Source organism: Leuciscus leuciscus (assembly GCF_965113295.1).
Source record: "Leuciscus leuciscus genome assembly, chromosome: 11".
In the NCBI taxonomy this organism is placed as follows: Eukaryota; Metazoa; Chordata; class Actinopteri; order Cypriniformes; family Leuciscidae; genus Leuciscus; species Leuciscus leuciscus.
In genome coordinates this window covers 7,084,085-7,107,292 of record NC_138735.1, presented here as the reverse complement: position 1 = coordinate 7,107,292, position 23,208 = coordinate 7,084,085, and the positions used below count along the sequence as shown (strand labels likewise).

The window sequence follows — 23,208 nt, the reverse complement described above, 5'->3', positions numbered from 1 at the left end:
CAACAAAACAATAAAAATGCTTCTGATAATTGCAAGACGTTTTGCAGTGCGAAATTGTGGAAAAACAGTCAATGCATTGCCTTCCTTGTGATCTTAACATCAAGCAAGCAAGGGAGAACTTTATTTTTAGCAAAGTTCTGCATCGGTATGGAAGCTTGTTTCCGCCACAGAATAAAACATTTTAAAAGATAATTGATTTTATAACGCGCGATAAAATATTTTATAACGCGCAATTCCGACTTTATATCACGAAATTATGACTTTAAAACACAATTGCGAGTTTATATCACGCAATTGCGACTTTATATCACGCAATTCGACTTTATATCATGCAATTCTGACTTTATAACTCGCAATTCGACTTTATATCATGCAATTCTGAAGTCAGAATTGTGAGATGTAAACGTGCAATTGAGAGAAAAAAAGGCAGAATTGTGAGATAAAAAGTCGCAATTATCTTTTTTATTTTTTATTCTGTGGCGGAAACAAGCTTCCATACATCGGTAATACACTGTGCGTTTATTTGCTTCATTTTACGTCAGATTCATTTTTAAACAAGTTTAGAGAGTTTAGCTTTTTAGAGAGACTGAAAATAAAGTTGATACGACTATCGGATCCAACAGTAATGTCACAACACACAAGTGTGAGTAACAATGTTTTTACCATGTCTCACTATTGCTTTGTCTGTTACCAGAGCCAATGATTTTGTCTGAGTCATAAAAATGTTTGATTAATAAATAGTTTAAATTGATTACTACATAACTACAGTTAGATTTTGTTAATGATTTTCCCATTCTTTGTTCCCTTAAATCCCTTTTAATCCATAAATTATTGAATTCCTTTACACACACACACACAAGTGAAACACCGTCTATGACCCCTTTAACTCACCGCCGGATAGACATATCTCTAATAATGTTAGATTAATTATAGATATTCTAGATTATTCTGAATTTATAAACAAAGAGGCTTTAATTTAGTTTATCGACTTCTACAAAGCATTCGATACAGTTGAGCATTCCTTTATTTTTGAAGCCCTTTCTAAGTTTGGTTTTGGTAGTTCCTTTATTAACATGATTCATACTCTTTATAATGGTATTAACAGTTGTGTCTCCTTAGCTTCCGGCACTTCTCCTCGATTTTCTGTGGGCCGAGGTATTTGCTAGGGATGCCCCATCTCTCTTTTCTTTTTCTATTGGCCGCTGAGCTTCTAAGTTTGCATATAAAACACTCAAATATTGAGGGTATAAATATTGGAGAGAATACTTTAATAATTAGTCAGTTAGCTGACGATACTTGTCTCTTTCTTAAAAATAATTCACAAGTCTCTCTGGTGCCCTAAGCAGTTTTAATCTTTTCTCCAAAACTTCTGGATTGGTGGTAAATCCCATGAAAAGTGAAATTTTGTATGTGCATGATTCAGGTAAGGGTATTAAAGTTAAACATCAGATAAAATATCTTGGGGTCGATATTTGCAGATCAGGTTCAGAACGTCTTCATTACATCTTTCAACCAAGGTTAGATAAAACCCCAAAAATACTATGTTGCTGGCTGCAGAGAGACTTGACACTTTATGGGAGAATCCTGCTGTCTACCCTGCTCTTTCCCTATATGTTGATAAAAATATATATAATATAATCTAAATATAATAGAATACCCTGGTTTTGGATCCCTAACTTAATCTTTAAACACTGAGGTGACCTTACATTTTTATTATCTTGTAATTTCAAGTGCAGCAAATTACCTATTAAACTCTCATATTTTCATAAACAAGCTCTAGAATCCTGGAAGATTGCTTTCAACCATAATTTCTCCCCACACACGTGTATTATTTGGAATAATGAAAATGTACTGAGATTTTAATAAGGTGACTAAAAGTATTCCTGTCAGTTTAAGAACCTTGATAAAAACGCATTTAGATACGACTGTTTAAACAACTATATCCCTACACTTGTGATCAATGGTGTTAATGTATTAGATAAAAAATGCAACAACTTCTTTATTAGAAATGCTCTTTCTTCAACTCCAAGAACCCTCCCTAAAGCACAATCTAAATGGAGTATCTGTTATCCAAACTCTGATTTGAATGACTTATGGACATTTCCTCTCAAACTTTTTATCCCTAATAAAATTAAAGAACATTTCAAAATTGTTCATAGATATTACCCTTGTAATTTATTTTTGAGCAGGTTTTCTGAGAATGTATCTTTATGTTCCTTTTGCTATATTGAAGAATCTATCCTACATTTATATTATCAGTGCCCATTCTCTAAATCTTTCTGGTCAGAAGTTACCTTGTTAGTTTTGTGCTGTTGTAACAAATTGGTATAAATGGTCAAATTATTATTATTATTTGTCAGATTTTCATTCTAACGATGTTAATATTGATTATACGGTATTATTACTTTGTCTTCTGGACAAGTTGCATCTTCATAAAGTCAGAAGAACCATTAAATGTAATCCTGATTTTAGAATATTCCCCTCTGATTTAAAGTCCCTTTTTTCTTCCTTTAAGAAAATGTCAAAACCTTTAAACTCAAAGGTTTCTTAAACAAATAATATCCTTGAGTCTGTTGTAAAGAACCTTATTTTTTTTTATATTGACAAAATGTAATATTGTATTGATTTGTGTAGCCTAATTCAATCCCGTTTGATGTCCGTATACCCTCCTTGTTTTATTATTATATTTTTTTTCTCTTCTCACTGTTAATGTCTGTATCCTTTCATTTGCAATAAAAAATAAATAAAAATAACTCACTATTTCAGGAAATGGTCAGATATAACCACTAGATGGCGTCAGAGTCATATATATTACAAGACCTGTGCATTTAAATTATTTTTGCCCAATGACAAAAGGTGGCCCACGGTAAAAAAAATAATATAATTTTAGTGTCAAATCTAAAAATAGATCCTTAAACCTGATATATTTGCACCCTATGGAGAAAGAGCATCTGTATCTATTAAACAGTTGGTCAATAATAGTTGCTGCCTGATAATGAGAAGTGGCCAGCTGCCTCAGTTCTGGCCTTCTTAAATTGATTTCCTGGGGAATTTTTTTATTAAACCTAATTAACTTACCTTATTAAATGTGTGCAGATAGTCCCATTTCCCAAAACGCATTTCCTAAGTAGGGCTAAGTAGGGCTTAAAACCAGTTTCAATAACAATGTGCCTTCATAGTATTGGGAAACTGCTTTCAGACAGTCTTCTATCTTGAAGAGAACAAAAGCATGGCTGCGTCCAAAATCGCAAACTCTCTTTAGTTGGTAGGCTACTTATTTTGAATAAATATTTACTTCAAAACTGATAAAAAATTACTTTCTACTATGAATGTGTAGTGTGAATGTAATCTGGTCGTTCTAGGCCTACATTCACCATGTGACCTACCAGCGTCAATTACTCGCTTTCACTGCCATTCACAAATCCTCTCCCGTGGCCTCATGGGATAGTAAAGTTTCCATCATATATACACTTCAGAATCTCACTGGATTAACCTTTGGCCTACTCTTTTATGAGTACTGTGAATTCGGACATACTGTTTTTCACCTCTTATATGAAGTATGCTGTTTCGGAAAATTATCGTTGTGAAAGAGAGACATCAAGTGGTGAGACTTGTACTCAAAAAACTATCCTGAACAGTCTTGGACTGTTCTCCCCTCAGTATTTACTCTCAGAGAGTACAAAAGAGTGGTTACCTACATTGGATGTGTTTACATCCAACTTTTCATTTTCATTTTATGCTATGTAATAGATTATCAGTCACCATATATAATACCTGGCATTACAGAAAAGTGTGGCATTGAATTATGTGTAATGCAAGATGACGGTACCCAGAAACAGCCCCAGAAATACTTGCACTCTCAAGTTGTTTAAATGTATTTGCATTATATAATAATATCAAACCATGTTTAATTTATTTTAGATACATTTAGCACAACCCAATTATTTGTATATAGTATAGATCAATGGCACAAACACACATTTCAAGCAAAAAAAAAAAATTGTTAGGTTTCAAATTATAGCACAATGAATGTATTGTTCAAAATTAAGACAAAATGTAAGTTGTTAGTGGATCATGTTCATACAGCAGTTCTGAATTTTGTTTCCTCTGGACCACAGAGAACATGAGGGGAACTGACTTCATACATCCACTAAAAATAACCAAGTTATTTATGCCAAAATATCAAGCCTCGTTTGTTTGCAAATGCGACTTTATTATATATATATATATATATATATATATATATATATATATATATATATATATATATATATATATATATATATATATACTCTTTGGCGCCATGCACTGTATATTTTGGATGGTAGAAATAGCTGTTAATTGCTTCTATCTAATGCATGTACCCATCATAATATACTTTGTATTAAATATTATTCAACAAACAGACTTTTGTGTTTTATTGCTTTACTGATCATGATATTTTGAGATTTGCAATGATTTGATGTCACAGAATGCACAGCCACGCTCCATTTCATAAGAAACAAACCCTGATGTATTCACAAGGCTTTCTACCAGACAGTTCCCTCTCAGTACAGGTTGTTGAGCACATAGCTAGCGATGTATTTGACAGCCAGCATGGTCTCCTCACAAGTGGGCTTGATCTGGGACTCGGGCAGCAGGAACCCGTAACGTCCTTCGTCGCGCAGCTCAAAGGTGTATGAATACTTCACACCCATGTCATAAGCCCAGTCATCAGAGCCACCAGCAGCTGGGTCTGCAACGACAAAGCTCATGTTTAGGGAAAAACACGTCTGCAAAAATCCGTAACACTTAATTTTGATGGTCCCTTTTGAACATTCCGTTGACTATAAGTCACTTTGCAACTACATGTCACCTAACTGTCATTAGAGTATTAGTAGACTGTCTGCTTAATATATGCTTACTCTTTATTGTGATGGTCCTCCAACAGACATTCTACTGACTATACGTAACTTTGCAACTACATGTCAACTTATTCTAACCCTAACCCTACCAGTCTACTAATACTCCTCTAATACTCTAATGAGAGTTAGTAGACATGTAAGTGCAACGTTGCTTATAGTCAACAGAATGTGTTAAAGGGACCATCAAAATAAAGTGAAACCCAAAAAGATGCTCATTACCTGCAAAAACCACTGGTGGTGGTTGAGGAGAGACCCCCGGTATGATTGTAAAGCTCTTTGGGTGTACAGTAGTACATATACAAGCGCTATATAAAATACCTCATTCATTCATACATTCATTCAAAATGGCTCCTGATCTGAAACAATGTTTTCTTGGTCAAACTGTACATATAAATAGCACTCGCAGATTGTAGGCTACACCATAAGTACATTTTTAAAATATACTTTACTAAAATATATAGGTATAATAATATAAAATGTTCATTTTTTTTTTTTTATATAATATAATTTATTATTAATATAATATATAAGTAAAAAATAATATAGCTTGTTTAATTTTAAAAATAATAATAAAAATAATAATAATGTAATGAAATTAATATTATTTATAGCTTATGTTTATACTCGGGAGTACTGGTGCACATAGAGCACTCGTGTTACGTAAAGCTGGATGGTTTGATTTAATCAAAAATTATAAATTAAGAACCACAGTTTTAAGTTATTTTAGAGGATAAAATATAAAAATGTACATTTACATGACTATAATCTCTTTGAAAACACTGACATTCCCTGTTACAAAACCTAGTGAGCTGGGTATAGATACAATATAGTTTATAGTTTCATTAACAGTTATTTATCCCATATTTGTGCATTGCATTTTTTAATGCTTATAGCTTGCTATAGAGGGATGATATTTTTATAGGCCAAAAACACAAGCAAAAAGTAAAGTAAGACATGTTTGTGGATCCACATATTTTGTTGATCGTCCTAACCATTAGTTATCCCTAAAATCAGAGGGAAATAATAGGTGAACAGATTCATAAACTTATGTTGGTCACATAGCTTATTTTCTGCAATGATCCAAAACCCAATTGAAAAATCTTAGCTTAGCATTCTTAGCTTAGCAACATGCTAACATATTTTGGAATCAACTGTGAATTGTGAGGTTCCTTTCAAGTTAGAAGATGCCTAGACCAATGTACATTCATATAATGTGTGTTAGATAGATGCCTAGATGGAAGCAGGTTTTGGATCAGAGCTTTTATCTTGGACTCAATACTCACAGATGGTCGTAGCTCCAGGGCCGCTAGTGTATTTGGTTCCGTACAGGGTGCGCAAAGCTGCAATAGCTCCCTGAGACACACTCAGCTACCAGGAAAGAAAAGGCTCAGTTAAGTTAAGGCTCAGGTCAGTCAAACAAATTCTCACATTTTTGTAGTGTGTTTAACGCATGTGTGTATGTGTTTTTGAACAGGTACCAGCTCCGAGTGGTCAGCAGCCAGGCCATATTTGTAGGAATAGGGGAAGAGGAGCAGCTGGGAATATGAGTGGACAGTCATGTAGGCCTTGATGATAGACTTGTTGGTGCGGATAAAGTTGGCCAAATTCTTGGACTCAATCTCAGACTCCGGGCTGCTTCCACAGTAGGTATCGCTGCAAGGGTTGCTGGAAGCTCCAGTGGCTGGAACGATAACGGCATACATTGTGTAAGGAATAATTGACAACGGCCGTGGAATTATTAGAAAAATAATGATCACCCGAGGTGGTTTCTGATCATTTAATCGAGTCAATTATTCTGCTTATACTATGGTTACCACGCATCAAGACATCGTTCAGATGTTTTATTTCAAGATATTTGTCAGGTTTTTGTCTGCTCTTCTGTTTAGGACTAATTTCTCGTCCCAAGCCATCTTGGACCAGTGTGGTTTGGTGCAGGTCTGGCTGGGATAGCATTGTTTTTCACCAACAAACCTTTAGCTGGTGGTCAAGCTGCATGTTCTTTGTGGTGAAAATGGTAGACCAAGGAAGCCTTGCCTGTTAGGCTTGTTAAGCAATGTCATGTGGACTCTTGACTTGATTTCTAGTATACTATTAGTTAATCACAATAGCTTTAATAGGAAGCATGTACTCACTGCACCATCCAGCATTAAAGTTTCTGTTGGGGTCAGTACCGATACAGCTGGTGCCACTGTTCTTGGAACGAGTCTTTCTCCACATCCTGTTCTATATGATCCAAAAAAGAAAAGAAAATTCTGATCATTTTTCACTCTTCATATATATATATATATAAACAGCACATCTCCTAAATCAATGCACACTCTGTGTTTGGGCAGACCCACTGTTTCTTTAATATTACTTCACCCCCATATTATAGAATTAATTAAAAGGAATAAAAATAAATAATACAAATGTGAAGTAATACCAATTGAAGTATGGATAATTTATATTTTTCTACAAGCTTGTAAAGGTGCATTACTGTAAGTTTTTTATTAATTTTTTATGTTGTACTAATTTTACCCAATGATGCTGTTCGGCCATTTTTGATTGAAAAAGTTCCTTTTTTTTTCTTCTTTTTTTTTTGGGGGGGGGGGGGGGGGGGGGGGGGGGGGATGGTATGCAACTTGTTAAAGGATTTGACACTTGCTATGTGAACACACACACACACACACACAATAAATAAATACAAATAATGAACATGATTCGAAAAGGTGAAATGGTCCTGAAAAAATAGTCACACTTGTACTCGCGGTTAAAAATTACCACATTGTAAATTATAATTTAATCTAATGCAAACTTTTGGTTATGTGCCCAAACAAAATCTTAGTGAAAGCAAATTTGTTGCGATGTCATGCTCAAATATGGAACAAAAAAGCACTGCGTGGGGTGTAAAATCCTGAGTAGTGAGGCCCGAGTTGCATCCTTTGTGTTGGACATGTAATTCATTCACAATGTCTACTGTAAGTGTAATTTACATAAAACTCAAGAGATGATCATGTTAATTGATAGATAGTGGAAAATAATACTGTATGTAGTGAAAAGTCAAACTCCATATTGCTATCGGCACTGAAAGTAGAAAATCCAGGAAAAGCAGAAATGCTAACGCTGGCTAAAGAAAAACTGCTTTTCATTTTCATTCATGAGACATACATTCAGTAACTTTTGTCTTGTAATGCCAGAGCATATATCAATTTACTGCACAATATGAATAATATATTTTGGAAACACAAATGTTATGAACCTACACTGGACCAGGTGTATTCATAGCCATCAATGTTGAAGACAGGCAGAACAAAGAAGTCCATTCTATCGAGAAGGTTGGTCATCTCAGGATCACTTCCATAGGTGGACACAGCCTGACCATGAGTAAAATTAAGTTTAGATTCATAGATCTCTTGAAAGACATTAATTAAAAAACAAATGGTTTATCCTGTACCTCGTTTACGAACCACTGACAGAAAGCATGAGTGATCCATTCTCTGGCGTGAAAGCCACAATCCATGAAGACAGCTGGCTTAGCAGAGCCTGTCTTCTTTCCAACCTGGAAGAGAGAAATCTCAAGTGTTTTAATATTTAGTATTGAGTTTAACAATGTTTTCGTATTGTACTCAGTGCAGGTAATCTCAAAATTGTCATATATCAGGTATAGATGCTAACTTGATCATACCCTTGTGAAAAAGAAGTGCATTTAATTGTACCGAACGTGTACTTTAAATATTAAAAAGTACACTTTTTTTTATGCATTGACAAACATAATCACATGTAAAGAACTTGATAATAGTTTAAACTGTATTGTGTTTGAAATAGTTAAGCTATTTCAAATGTACTAAATTGCAACTTCATTGTTACAAATGTGTACAAATTTAAATTCATTCCATACAATTTGACACAAGAGATGACAAAGTATATTTTAATTTACTATAAATGCTTGTCAGGACATTCGGCAGCACACTTTAATCATATTCACAGTCAGTAGAAGTTATGAAAATACCTATGGAAACTACATATAAATGTATAAATCCTAAAAAGCACTCTAAAGGTCAGCATTTGAACAAATGCATAATTATGTTTATAATACATTTGGATGCAATTAATATGCAAACATTACATTCAATTCATACTTATGTGTGTTATTTGAAAGTATATTATTTCCATAGTAAGTATTATTTTTAAAAGTATGTTACGTGTACTACTTTTTCTCAAGGGAATAACAGAGTTTTGTAAAGTGATCCAGGACTTTACCGTAAGAAGGTGCATGGGGCGTCCCTCATAAGTGTTCCCGATCACCTGTCTGCTGATCAGGCTAGGATTGGCAGAGCTGATGGAGATTGCCCAATCATTAATCTGAAGGTGAGTAAAAAAAAACGAATTACACAGCTGGAATGGAGATAAAAAAAAAAAAAAGTTTAAGGAGAATTATGAGTGCACTGGCAGTCATACCGTCGCCCAGTTGTTGTACTTTGTGTAGTCATGGGCTTTCGTCACCCTCATGTTGTCCAACTGATCCTCCACAGCCTCCTGAAGATTTTCAAACATGACCCTGCAAAGACCACCAGCTAATAAATCCCAAGAATATCAAAAATGACCTTATTTTGAGAGGGGAAATTTACCTTGGCTTTCTTTGAAGTATGGTACGTTTGGACTACCATGTCATTATGTATGAAGTATGAAGCTGTGTTGTTCATTTCAAAGTCTAAGGCAACTTACATGTTTGTCAAATACTTACTTAGCTTCCATGTCACTCTGCTGTAAAATGGTGAAGACCATGTCAAGCTGGGCTGCGGGAACATGAATGTCAACCTTCATGCCAATGGTCACGAGGTCAGGACTGTCGGGCTTCCAGAAATCCACCTGAGGGTGTAACATGTACGCTTACTCAAAATCTGGATGTGCCTTGATGAAATCCTAAATACTAAAGTCATTGTTGATTTCATGAAAATCATTCATGATTTCAAGCAATGTCTCAAAAAGTGCATTGTATTAAACATTTCTCAGTAATACTTGGTTTAATGTGGCATTTATTGTCCAGATATTTTTGTTTAAATTGTATAGGGGTGAATTCAGGTTGATTGGAACACTGTTTGCCATTGAGGTGACTGGGAAAAAGTGTCCCAATCAGCCTGAATTCACCCTAATGGGTACTTGCTACATGCATGGATCTCGGATCATTCTGCATGCTCTTTTTTTTTAACAAGTAAATTGCTGCCATATTGTGACAATGGTTAGCTATGGTCTGTAGTATCAAAAAGGCCATAGAGGACTTTACAATCAATAGATATTTGTCTGTAGATCTCAAAATTCCAGAAGCCATGAACCGCAAGATGAATAAATAATTTTTTCTGTGCCTTAAATATTTTATTTTTTTATTTTTTAAATCTGGTTACGCTTTAATTCAATGGTCCACTTTAGACATTCTACTAACTACAAGTAACTTTGCAACTACATGTCAACTACCAGTCAGAGGAATAGTAGACTGTTAGGTTAGGGTTCGGGTTAGTAGAATAAGTTAACATGTAGTTGCAAATCTTGATTTAGATTTGCAAACAGTTCTTGTAGTTATATTATTCAACAATAAATCAACAGATAAAGTAACAGAAATCCGCCTTTTAAGCATTAGATTTTGTGCTTGCTGATAGTGCCACCTGGTGGCCAAGGTTGGTCCCGCATGGTCATTTTTTTTAAGGACAAAAAGGTAAAATTTTTACAGAGATTTGTTTTAATCTTGCTTTTCATGGCGTCTGTGCAAAATATGAATAAATCAAATAAAAGAAACAATATTTTCTATAATAAATAAGAGTTTACACTTTACCTGGACTTTTTGTCCCAGTTCCTTGATGATTGTCACTTGTTCATCATTTGCTGGTGTCAGACGGATGACTTTATCGCTAGAAAAGTGTGGAGAGAGATATTCTTTACCATCTTGGATATTAGCTCCACATAGTGTAATCTTTTTTGGTTCAACAGAGAAAAATTTTTTCAAGAATTTACCCCACAAATCTGGTTGGCTCACAGAGAGCGACAGCCACCAATCCCAAGAGCAATAGGATCTTCATTTTGCCTGTGTGTTTTTTTTGCTTGCACACAGATCTCTTTTTATAATGTCAGGCCATCAAGGACCGCCCAATACTGACCTCCAGAATGCCTTCATATGTATCAATTATTAGTCACCTGTTGCACATGCTGTTCAAGATATTTTTAGCTATATATGATTTGAGGTGACAACAGCTTCAAATGCACCTCTTTCAATCATTAACCTGTTAAAAGGCTGTCGCCTAAATGTTCACTAAGAGAAGAAAACCTTAACAGGAGAAATAAATAATAATAATAATATTCATTTTATTTAACTGTTCCCAAACACAAATGTACTGCTGTTTAAATGGGAAGATGAGTACAAAATTGTCCTTGGAATTTGCATATAAAAAAATTGATGATATTGAAAATGATATTGCCAAACAAAAATATTCGACAGACAATCTGAAATGTTCAGTGTTTTCACATTCATATCTCATAGAATTAGTTATCAACTAATTTTCTTATCCACAAAAAAAGTGTAGAAACATTATAATAGCAGTATAGAAATATGGTCCCTTTATATCAGGTTTTTTGCATGGTCACACTTTATATTAGGGTCCGATTCTCACTAATATACAACTTTTGCTTCAGTAAACTCCTAATTACTGCTTATCAATAGTTAGTAAGGTAGTTGTTAAGTTCAGGTATTGGGTAGGATTAAGGGATGTAGAATATTGTCATACAGAATTGGGCATTAATATGTGCTTTATAAACAGCCAATATCCTAGTAATGTGTGAGAGATTGTTTTTTTAATTAACCATAACTAACATTTATTTTTCTTGCAGGTTTAACATTTAACATTTAAAAAAAAAAAAAAAAAAAAAGAATTACCAACACTTTAGTCAAGCTAGACAGCTATCTCAATATAATATCCCCATGACATTGAGTAATCAACAAACTAATAATCATATGATTTGGGTCTAGGTCTAAATTTGCTTCATCTGTAACAGAGAATGAATTTGCACAATCATATTAGATGTGATGATGAGAATGATGAGTAATATGTCTTGTTAACTTTACTATGTTGTATTATTTTTGCTGGTGGGAGTCTGTGATTGATATGAGGTTCTGATCATGAATAAAAGCATATTCGAAGGCATCGGTTGGAGTCTGTTTGGTTATTGCAGCGCAGCGGGTTAAACACTAGAGATCTTACTTCTCTTCTCAAGTGATGGTGTTTAGTTGAGCACTAGAAACCTTATTCTCAAAATTGTTTCATACACAGCTAGCCGTTGATTATCTCTTATGTACATTATTGAGTTCATATTGTAATGCAAGACACTGTTGCTGCTATTGAGGTGGGATACGGGTAAGGTTAAGGACAGGTTTGGTGGTATGAATCACTTGTGAATTACAGCTTGGTGGTATAAATGAATTACAGCTGTACATACTTACATGCAGGTATTGTTGAAATATAGGCTACAATGTGAAAACATGTACATACACAATAAGTGCATTGTATCAAAATTATTATTATTTATTTGTTTTTTGTTTTTTTTGCATGAACACAACTGAAACATTGTTTATAATACGGTCACGATTTAGTCATGAATGTGATATGGTCAAGTTTCCAGATCACTTAAAGAGATAGTTTACCCAAAAGTGCCCATCAATTACTCGACTTTTACTCGAAGTGATCAAGTCTCTTCAGAAAATTTGGACTGACCCAATTGATTCATATGGATTACTTTTACGATGTCTTTATGAACTTTAAGCGTCAAATTGGTAGTTGTGTAGCTGTCAATGGATGGACAGAAAACTCTCAGATTTCATAAAAAATATCTTCATTTGTGTTTCGATGAACGGAAGTCTTACAAGTTTGGAATGACATGAGGGTGAGTAATTAAAGATTTAGATTTTTTGGGTGAACTAACCCTTTAAAGAGATTATGGAGATTATGACAAAAATTTTAATATATATATATATATATATATGAAGAGTTCAGATGCAAAAGCCTCTAAGTGCCATCTGAAATTTTCTTCTAGAATGATCATTTTTATCAAGCTCGTATATATTTAAGTTCAATCATTTCACTTAAATGGCAATGCAAATTACCTATTAATTGTCATTTAAGTGAAATTATTTAACTTAAATATACGAGCTTGATAAAAATGATCATTCTAGAAGAAAATTTCAGATGGCACTTAGAGGCTTTTGCATCTGAACTCTTCATATATATACACTGTATATATCATAATATTTCAGGTTATGTACTCAAATTCCAATTTAATTGAATTATTCTATGAATAATCGATGCATTCTCAGTGTTGACACAAGGGGCGCTATAGTGGGTATTAGAATAAACGAGTAGTGAGATCAACTGCAGTCAAAACAGCAATTTCATGATAATCTTGCTGAGTAAGTAAGTTAAAATCATCATGTTTATAATTATCCCCTTTTGGAAAAGTGTACTGAATGTGCATAATGAGGTCTACTTCAAATCTTAATAGTATTTTCTTTATTTGTTTTATTTCTTAAACTGTACTTTGCAGATAAAAGAATAAAAGGACAAAAGAGGGTACACTTCCATGACATTTTTAACACACTTACACTTTTAAAAAGTGCACTTTGATATATAATATGACATACACACCAACACACACACACACACACACACACACACACACACACACACACACACACACACACACACACACACACACACACACACACATATATATATATATATATATATATATATATATATATATATGACATAGCCTACAAGTTTCAATATAAAATAAATGAAAGTATGTATTACTTAATCACAGAAATACACTTACTGTACATTCAAAAGCACACTTTAGCCATATTTTAACATTAGAATTTTAATTTTAATTTGACTTAATAACATGCAATTAACTGTACGAAAACATGAAATTCAGTTTGCACTGAAGTATATTCTTCTAAAATGTACTATTTCTGTCATATGTATTCTAGTATGCTAATGTGTAAGCATACCTGCAGGATAACTACCTGCAGGATAACACATCTCTGTTAAAGGCACAGACATTTGAGCTCTATCACTCTAAGTACTGAGAACTGTTACTGATACAGTAACGTAACTAACTAGCATTGTGCTTTGGTAGTACCTTAAAATCCCCAAAACACAGATAAATACAAAATTTCAGCTATGCCTTTTCCATTTAAGACGTCTTAACAGTGGGTGTTGAATCATTCTTGGTGCTTGTTGGATTGAGCAGTCCAGAGGTACATTGGGAAGGGACATTCATCTTTGAGCTAATGCTAAAGTGACTGCTAGTTTGTCCAGACCCACAGCCTAGCAACCTCAGTAGGTTTTTGCGAAAGTTCTGTCCAACAAAGCTATAAAGAATGGGGTTTACACAACTGTTTAAATAGGAGATGCAGATGGTAAATGGCATGGCTGTGTCAATAACATCCAGTATTTGGCAGTTTTCCACCACGCCAAGCATGGCCAGCAGCTCCATGAAGTGGAAAGCTTGGTGAGGAGCCCAGCAAACAAAGAAAGCTAGCACAGTAGCGGCTATCATCCGTAACGTTTCATCCTCCCGAGAGCGAACGCTTTTCCTCAACACACCCCTGGAATCCAGGAGTGCGCGACCGATAAGGCAATAGCAGGTGATTATCACAAGGAACGGCACAAGAAAACCTAGAACGCTTTTTAGCACACTAAGGGTAACTAAGAAGTGTATCTGCTCACTGTGGTGCCACACGGCGCACAAAGTCAAGTTCCCAATGTCATACACACTCCTGCTTAGCGCTGTAGGTGCACTGAGGAGCAAGGCAAACAGCCATATGAGTACACACGTGAGGTTAGCGTAGAGAAGTGTGCGCTGGCGTCTGGAGCGCACCGGATGTACGATAGCAAGATATCGGTCAATGCTAAGAGCGGTGAGGAAGAATATGCTAGTGTAGAGGTTAAAGATGACCAGTCCTGCGCTTGCCTTGCACAGAAAGGTGCCGAACGGCCAGTGGTAACCCGTGGCTGTGAAAGTGGCCCAAAATGGCAGCGTAATAAGGAAGGTAAGGTCTGATATAGCTAGATTGAGCACAAAGACGTTTGCTACTGTTTTTAGCTTCATGTAGCGGTAGATGACAGCCACCACCATGCTATTACCAATGACCCCTATGACAAAATTGCATCCATAGACAACGGGAATGAAGGTGAAGATGAAGCCGTGTCTTCCAGACATACTGCAGTTCACGTGGAAGGGATCACTCATTCCTGAGGTTTTGTTCTCCATTTTTCGGTCCACTATTGTTGCTTATGTGACAACGAATGGGTTCCGCTACCTACAGGGTATGTCTTGAATAGCCAACACCAGATTTGGGGTAAATGCCTCCTGACACCTATAAAAGAGAGCAACGAAAACTGTCAGAGGAAGAGGCATCATTAGCACAGCCACAGGCCGTAAACATCGGCCATGAAAGAGCTCCTGCTACGCCCCCTTATTAAGCTCTGCACATTAAAACTGTCTTCACTGATCATGCTACTTCTGCTATCAAAAACAGATGCTTCATGATAACACTGACCTGACCACCTGGAACCCCTTTAAAACGCTCTCTTAGTTAATGAGTGGTGACAGTGAAATTGTAATGTGTTTATCAGAAGGTTCTCAGTCATGGAAACATGAAAAAAAATATCTGTCGTACCATCCATCCATCCTTTCATCTATTGTTCTATCTGTCGTACTATCTATCTAACATTCTATCATTCTGTCTGTCACTCTATTTGCTGTTCTATCTGTCGTACTATCCATCCATCCATCCATCCATCCATCCATCCATCCATCCATCCATCCATCCATCCATCCATCCATCATTCCATCCATCCATCCATCCATCATTCCATCCATCCATCCATCCATCCTTCCATCCTTCCATCCATCCATCCATCCATCCATCCATCCATCCATCCATCCATCCATCCATCCATCATTCCATCCATCCATCCATCCATCCATCCATCATTCCATCCATCATTCCATCCATCCTTCCATCCTTCCATCCATCCATCCATCCATCCATCCATCCATCCATCCATCCATCCATCCATCCATCCATCCATCCATCCATCCATCCATCCATCCATCATAAGGACTATAAACATTTTGCAAAACTTTCAAGCCAGGCTTTGTTCTAATATTCAAAGTTTGTCTTGACAACCTCCACTTTCTTCTTAAATGTTACAGTCATATGAATGTCTTTCAAATTTAATTTGTTTTAATTTCTGTACATTCACAATTGAAATGCAGACCTTCAAGGCTGTATTACTACTAAGTTCAGAGATATTAATTTACATTTTAGTGAAACTACTTTTTCCATTTTCTCATATTTTTTCTTTTTTTCTTTCTTTCTTGACTATAACTCAGTCAAGATGGGTCAATCTTCAAGATCTTCAGGGTCAAGATGCGACAATAATATACAGTGTTATGTCAAATATTAATGAAAAAAACTGGAAAATGTAAACTTCACAATAAATGAATGAATTGAAATAGTTTAAACTTGAGTTTCTGTTTTGTATTCTGGAGTTGACAGAGTAACCACATTTTGCACATCACAGATTTATTTATATTCTGTTGTATTATGATGGTGGTTGTTTTTTAGGGTTGTATAATAATGCCACATTCAATGTATTCGATTCATACAACAAGTTACTGTATTAGCTACTATAGTCTCTGCGCTCAATGCAGTAAACATGATTTTCTAACTACAGAATTCATTAATGGAGGATATAGAAAGAGAGAGAGAAAAGTGCTTTAGAGCATTGTTGAGTTGTTATGTTCCATACACACTGTGCTGAAAGGAGCTCAGCATGAGAATTTCTAATCAGCACACACCTAAATAAACAGGTCACCAGGGGTCTAGGCTGTGGAAAGTGCCTGAGAAAATCAAACCTGTTTGCTCTTAATAAATGAGCGTGCTGCTACCAGGATAGAATGAGGAAAAATTATCCATGTTGAACATTGTTTATAAATGTCCCAACGCTTTAATAAAAAATAAAAAAAGAAGCTTTCTACATCACAAATGTAATGTAGGCCTCCGTTTGCCACAAGGGGGCGCACTCAAGTGGTTTTCTTCATGGTTTCAGCTGCAATCTTAAAGCAACAATCTTGAATCACAATGAACAGTTCTGACCACAGTTCAAATTCAGGAACTGAACTGGAATTTAAGTTTAATTTAAATCAATTCTGAAAGAATCATCATTCTGCATGCATCCATACAATTCTTCATTTACACACCTCACATTTTAGAGCAGTTTCATTTATATGCCAAGTGAACGTGGGTTTCTTTGGTTTCACAGGCGAGACATTTTAAAAAGTGTGCATTCTTCTGTAAAAGCACCAGCCATATCAGTTACAGATGTGGTGATGTTCATTGCTAAAGAAAGAGCACAACGTCGGGGTGCCAAGGGTAACAGGATAATGAAATATCACCCCTGCATTTCTCCTCCTCAGGCCCGCAAGATGCAATAAAGCAGTTCCGCACGTCACCATTTGATTTAGCCCTGTTTTCTTTTTTAAATGAGTGTAACAGTAGGCGGCTGTGAGTTGACTGTACAGTGAACACATTAACTAAATGTGCAAGACTAACCCACTTTTAGTTGTGCATGTGTTGTGTTCTCATGCTGCTTCTCGGGATACAATGAAATACCCGCAACAAATATGTCTGTAAAGACAAGAGCACAAAACAGGAAAACTGATTTTGTGAAGACACAGCACCAAGCTAACTACTCTTAAGCTAGATAATAATTACTCTTAATTGTTCCTCCCAGACAGCATTTACAGTAATTGGACAGCAAATGGAAACTTTAAATGGAGACCATAAAAGGCAGAAATGACTTTTACATTAGTTTGCCTAATGACATTAAATGCCATTCACTCTGAAGTGCTGTGAGCCTTGGTGTTTTCCCAATTGTACTGTACAGTTGTTAAATTATGTATTTGTACATATAGAGATTTTATTTTTTCAAGTGTGTAGTGCTGAAACACTATTGTAATTGTTAAAATTTCCAAGGATCCGCATTCTCCTCTAAAAAGACCAAACCGTAAGTCGGAGAGACTTGAAACTTGAGGGATGATATACAGTACCCACCCCGTCTACGTCACCAAAGCTCGCCCCAATCAGCCTGATGGTGAGGCTACAGGCATCTAAAATAATAAACTATGTGCAATCTAGTGTTGTCAAAAATATATTTTTTTTTTCGATACATATCGACACTGAAATATCTGAAAAAAGTTACACACAAACCCGCCTCTCCTCACTCACTCGTTTTTATTAATGCCTTAAAGCCATTGAACCCTGGAAATTGCTGCTGTACATACATACATATATACATTATATACATATATATATATATATATATATATACATATATATATATATATACTGTATATACAGTCAAACCAAAATTTATTCAGACACCTTCAACATTTCTCACATTATCACAGTTTATTTGCTATAGTTTAGAAAATGGTAATAAAATATGACAAGATCTCAAAGTTATCAAATCAGTTGATATTTCACTTCTGTTAGACTGTCTCACACATGAATTAGGTTGAATATCTGTCAGCTGTTAACTGTAAGTACACATTTAGATAATACCAATTTAGGTAAACCAATTACCAAGCAATGCTTAATTTTGTTCAGTCTGTGGTGTAAAAAGGTCGCATTAGCAAATAAAGAAAAAAACACTTCAGCAAAAAATGGTCAGGTCAAAGTGTCTGAATTATCTTTGGTCCAAAATCTGTATCAATTTTACTGGTAGTCACTGTATGAAGAATTTGTGGGTATAATATGTCACCGTTTACTTTATTTTTCTATCCTTACTTATATGAACTAATAGTGTCCTGCACCCACTAGTAAAAAAAAAAAAATAAAAATAAAAATGTGGTGTCTGAATAATTTTTGGTTGTGTGTGTGTGTGTGTGTGTGTGTGTGTGTGTGTGTGTGTGTGTGTGTGTGTGTGTGTGTGTGTGTGTGTGTGTCCAAGGCCTAGTTCTTTTTTAGTCTAGGTGTGTCCATGATGGACACATAACATAACGGAAAGAAGTTACACAAGGGCAGTCTTACACAAGAATAGTCAAAAGTGGAGCCTAAGAAATAACAAAATATCAACACTGTGTTTAATCAGAAGTGTAGTGTGAGCACCACCATCTGGTAGAGTGTTAGACTGGCCACTAAAATCATCACTGATCTAGTTAAAGATTTACTCAGTCTGCTTTTCTCTCACTTAGGAGAGGTAGACTACCATGAGGAAATTTACCTCACCAGCACAAGTGTGGCCACTAAAAAAACAATTATCTCTCCTTACCCGCTGGGACAGCAGAAATGGGCTTTATATATTTCTGTTGACTGGGCTTTTAAAGCAAACGGCTGTTTGAATTAGGCCTAACAGCAGATGGAGTGACACGGACATCTGTCGGACATTTTGTTTAGCAGAGCAAAATAAAAGCCCAATGCAGTAATTTAGCTTCTGTTATCGTGTTTAAGTTCTCATCAGATAGATGCAAGCTGCCACCATGGGAGTTGTGGACAACAAATATTAGTCAGCCTTAAGACTGCAGCTCAATAAAACATTGGCTTTGTCTGAGCTCAAGAGATGTTTTTAACAACAAGATTTTACACAATCACTCCGTTCCAAAAGAGTTGCCTGCAGAGGGAGCATTTTAATGCATCATAGGTGTGTTCCCGAGGCTGTTCTAAAAGGTAGACATGTATCATTTGTGCATGGAGGAGGAAATCCCAAAATGTACTTGTGAACCCTTGTGAAAAAGAAGCGCACTTAATTGTGCATTTGTAGTGTAATCTTAAAAGTATATATATATATATATATATATATATATATATATATATATATATATATATATATATATATATATATATATATATATAAACTGTACCTGTAGATTAATTAAATAAAAGGCCACTTTGGTGTACTCACAGAGAGCAGCCTGCACTTTCATGGCTGTTTCTTAAAAAGTGCACTTTGTAAGATCAACTTAAAAGTTTTAAGTACATGTTAAATCATTGTTTTAATAAACTTTTATCATGCTTTAAAAAAAAAATATTTGATGTGTTACTAACATACTAAAGCACATGTACTTTGTCATAATTTTAACTGAAGTGTGTTATTTGACATTAAAGTTAAGATATTTTAAATGTACTAAATTGCAACTTCATTCATTACAAATGTGTAATTACAAATATATTTAAATACATGTTATGTTTTTTCCATAAATACTTGACAGTATATTTTCCTGTACACTTTAAACCATATTTCAAAGATAATAGAAGCAATTATTAAATTACATATAAAGATTATATGTATACAAAATTATAATACATTTTTATTTAATTGCAATTAACATGCAATTGATTTTATGCAAACATTACATTCAGTTTGCGCTTAAGTATATTATTTCTGCCATTAGTACTATTTTTAAAAGAATGTCAAGGGAAATCTCAATACTAATAATTATAGTTTCAAAATAAATAAGTGTAACAAATTTAGAGTATTTTATCAATATCAGTAGTTGTGTCTGTTACCAAAGGCTGCACACAAAATCGCATACTTCCCTACTATAGGAAAAACAAAAAACATTATGCGACCAAAGAAGTATGTCTGAATTCACAGTTCTAATAAAAGTACCCGGATTACCTACTATTTCCGGCGAAATTCTGAAGTGTGCATAGGAAATTTTGCACGGGAGAGGATTTGTGAATAGCACTAAAGCGATGCAACTGATGCCGGTAGGTCATATGATAATGACAACATGGTGAATGTAGTAGTGTCCGGATTACATTTATACTATAGAACATACTTTTTTTTTTTACCAGTCTCAAAGTGAGTACTCACTCAAAATAACTACCTACTCAAGAGAGTATGCCATTTCAGACGCAGCCGAAGTAGGTTCAGTTGTCGGCCATCTTGGAAATTCCCCCTGTGAGCTATTTCCAGTCATGCAAGTAAATTTCCTATGAAGTTGAATGGGGAAAAAATCTGGGGCAAAACCTTTGAAATAGTTTGTCACCAGCATCACTTCATTGTCATTCAAAAATCCTCTCCCATGGCCTCATGGGATAGTAACGTGTCCATCGTATACACACTTCAGAATCTCGGCAGAAGTAGCAGGTGATCCAGTAACTTTTCATCTACTGTTAAATGAATACTGTGAAACACTTTTCAGATAGCCTACTGTTTTTCGCCCACGATATAGTAGGCAAGCGGGCATATTTGGATAAAACCACTGGACTTTTAACAGAAAGGTGTGATTTTCAGAGCAGACAGGAAGCAATGTGACAGTCTCCAGTTCGCATTAAAATGAATGATTCAGGTCACTTTGTTGCTGTCCAATTGCACTTTAAAATGGCTCTGGTCCTATTTTTATACCTATTAAAGGATCATGCCATTAGCTTAGCAACATGCTAACATATAACATTATACTAAGCCTGCTTTTATTATCACAGTGAACACTATACTGTATTTTTCCCTCATCTACTTTGTATTTTTTCATTTATGGAGTTTATTGTTTCAGTAAAGCAATACAATTTAAATCTTGTTCCTGTCTGTAAGGTACATTGCAGACAGTAATTTTGTTGTACAAACAACATTTTGTTCCTCTGTATCTGTCTACATGACTGGAGTGGCAAAAGTCGTCTTCATTTAGATGGCAAGGTAAATGTGTGTGTTAATGACAGTCTTCTTAAATGAGCCATACCATGCCTTTACTGTATGTGCAGAATGATGGGAACAATGCACCAGACTGAAAGTGCTATGACTGTCATAACAGGCTTTTGCTAAAATAACTTCATTTTTTAAACCATCACACCCATACAAATTTCCAAAGGATTCAATCAGCGTGACTTTTTCTTATAACTGAACACAGTCTTGCTCGTGTTAATAACTCCATATTGCAAAGTTCAAGGTATCATTCATGTCTGTTGCAGAAAGAAATCAGGCACTTCCATTTTATTATTTTTTAATCAATTTATATATTTTAAAGTTAAGGGCAAACTCTAAACTATAAGCACTAATAATGATAGTGATTCTTGCTTTATCATTACAAATATACATGATTCAAAATACTGCATCTAAATCAGGATTTCACATCTGTGCTGCATGTTTGTGAATTTCAATTCTGTTTTCAGTTTACTATCCAAACTCATGGAAAGGTATTCATTCTCAGGGTTAGCCTTTAGTGCATTTGGCTTGTTCAAAATTACATTTAAATATTATTCTATTTATCTAGAAATCAGAAAGTGTCCTACCTGATGAAGTGGATAAGGACTGCAGACCAGTGCCCTATTACTGAACTGCACGAACACGACTAGTCAAATTCGCCTGACACTTACACACACCTCATCGTGTACAAACACAATCCACCCCCCATTGATGAAAACATGTCTCATGTCTGTATTTCCACAGTGTGTGCTTGTTGAGACCACCCCCCCCACCCCAGCATACACCCACTCGACATTAACGCTCCTCCTATCTGAGTGGTCAGTTATTTCACTCCATCCTCCCATGCCATGAATCGTGCAAAGGCAAATCATGACAACTCTAATTGGTCTCCCCCAAAGATATATAAATAGCGCTGTCTCCAACGTCAGACATTGGAGATGAAGAGGAAATTGGTTGTCTCCTGTTTCTCTTAAATCCTTCACGATCAAATGTGACTTTTCCATTCCACTTTGCTATCAGTCAAATAAAAATATGTGTGAGTACAAACACTGCACTGCGTGGCCGTTACGTCACTGGTTGAGTCGCACACCACTTGACGTACTCAGTGTACAAACTCGTGGGGTTGCTGCTCAGAGGTCTGACATCTGAGACTGAGAAGGATAGGAAAGGAAAACAAAGTAGGGAAGCAGAGGTCTGGATGGGCAGGTTGGAGCCGGCAGCGCGTAGACATGAGAAAGAACATGGAGAACTTGTTTTTCAGAAAGCTTTATAGACTGACCTGTGTGGTCAGGTCACCTGATCCGTTTCTGCAATCGGTGGATGTTCTTTCATGCTGGTTCAAATACAGTTTATCTCTATGTTTGCATGACCAATAGGGGTATAAAGCTCTGGGTCCTCTGATTTATGATCAGTGAACCCAAAACATAACCAACTATTTTTTAGATGGTTCTTTTGGGCACACTGGAGTTTCTCGTGTGACTCTTCAGAAGTTTTTGCATTAGTAGATTGCGTTGAGACCATTCCAAGAATATTCTTATTTTATAATTACAGCCGTTTGTTCTTCATAC

At 35.4% G+C, this 23,208-nt stretch overlaps 2 protein-coding genes and 1 long non-coding RNA gene across 4 annotated transcripts in view; all 3 read right to left on the bottom strand.

The window, feature by feature from the left end:
* The window catches only part of cpb1 (carboxypeptidase B1 (tissue)), a 102,982-nt gene extending 90,143 nt beyond the window's left edge, over positions 1–12,839 (bottom strand). Inside the window, exons 1-11 of one of the 2 annotated variants that reach the window (XM_082184372.1) lie at positions 10,890–12,452; positions 10,711–10,786; positions 9,628–9,752; positions 9,342–9,441; positions 9,144–9,245; positions 8,338–8,442; positions 8,147–8,257; positions 7,037–7,127; positions 6,383–6,585; positions 6,188–6,272; positions 4,404–4,735 (exon numbers count right to left, since the gene is read on the bottom strand). In XM_082184372.1, coding sequence (XP_082040498.1) covers positions 4,548–4,735; positions 6,188–6,272; positions 6,383–6,585; positions 7,037–7,127; positions 8,147–8,257; positions 8,338–8,442; positions 9,144–9,245; positions 9,342–9,441; positions 9,628–9,752; positions 10,711–10,786; positions 10,890–10,954 — 1,251 coding nt within the window. In that variant the 5' untranslated portion in view covers positions 10,955–12,452 and the 3' untranslated portion in view covers positions 4,404–4,547. Of the gene's footprint in view, positions 1–4,403; positions 4,736–6,187; positions 6,273–6,382; positions 6,586–7,036; positions 7,128–8,146; positions 8,258–8,337; positions 8,443–9,143; positions 9,246–9,341; positions 9,442–9,627; positions 9,753–10,710; positions 10,787–10,889 lie in introns of those variants that run through there. The other variant, XM_082184373.1, reaches the window with a different exon arrangement.
* On the bottom strand, positions 7,511–8,140 carry LOC309509626. Its single transcript, XR_014209948.1, has 2 exons — positions 7,719–8,140; positions 7,511–7,687 (listed from the first exon to the last, which is right to left on the bottom strand). It is a non-coding gene; the product is annotated as an uncharacterized lncRNA (long non-coding RNA).
* Positions 12,840–13,415: 576 nt separating the features above from the next.
* agtr1b (angiotensin II receptor, type 1b) lies at positions 13,416–22,678 on the bottom strand. The gene is made up of 2 exons (XM_082184384.1): positions 22,228–22,678; positions 13,416–15,306 (listed from the first exon to the last, which is right to left on the bottom strand). Exon 2 carries the CDS (start codon positions 15,198–15,200, stop codon positions 14,121–14,123), a length of 1,080 nt encoding a protein of 359 aa, XP_082040510.1. The 5' UTR covers positions 15,201–15,306; positions 22,228–22,678; the 3' UTR covers positions 13,416–14,120.
* Positions 22,679–23,208: the final 530 nt, after the last annotated feature.

Excerpts from the sequence above, each read along its gene's own strand:
- agtr1b (XM_082184384.1), bottom strand. The coding sequence starts at position 15,200 with ATGGAGAACAAAACCTCAGGAATGAGTGATCCCTTCCACGTGAACTGC.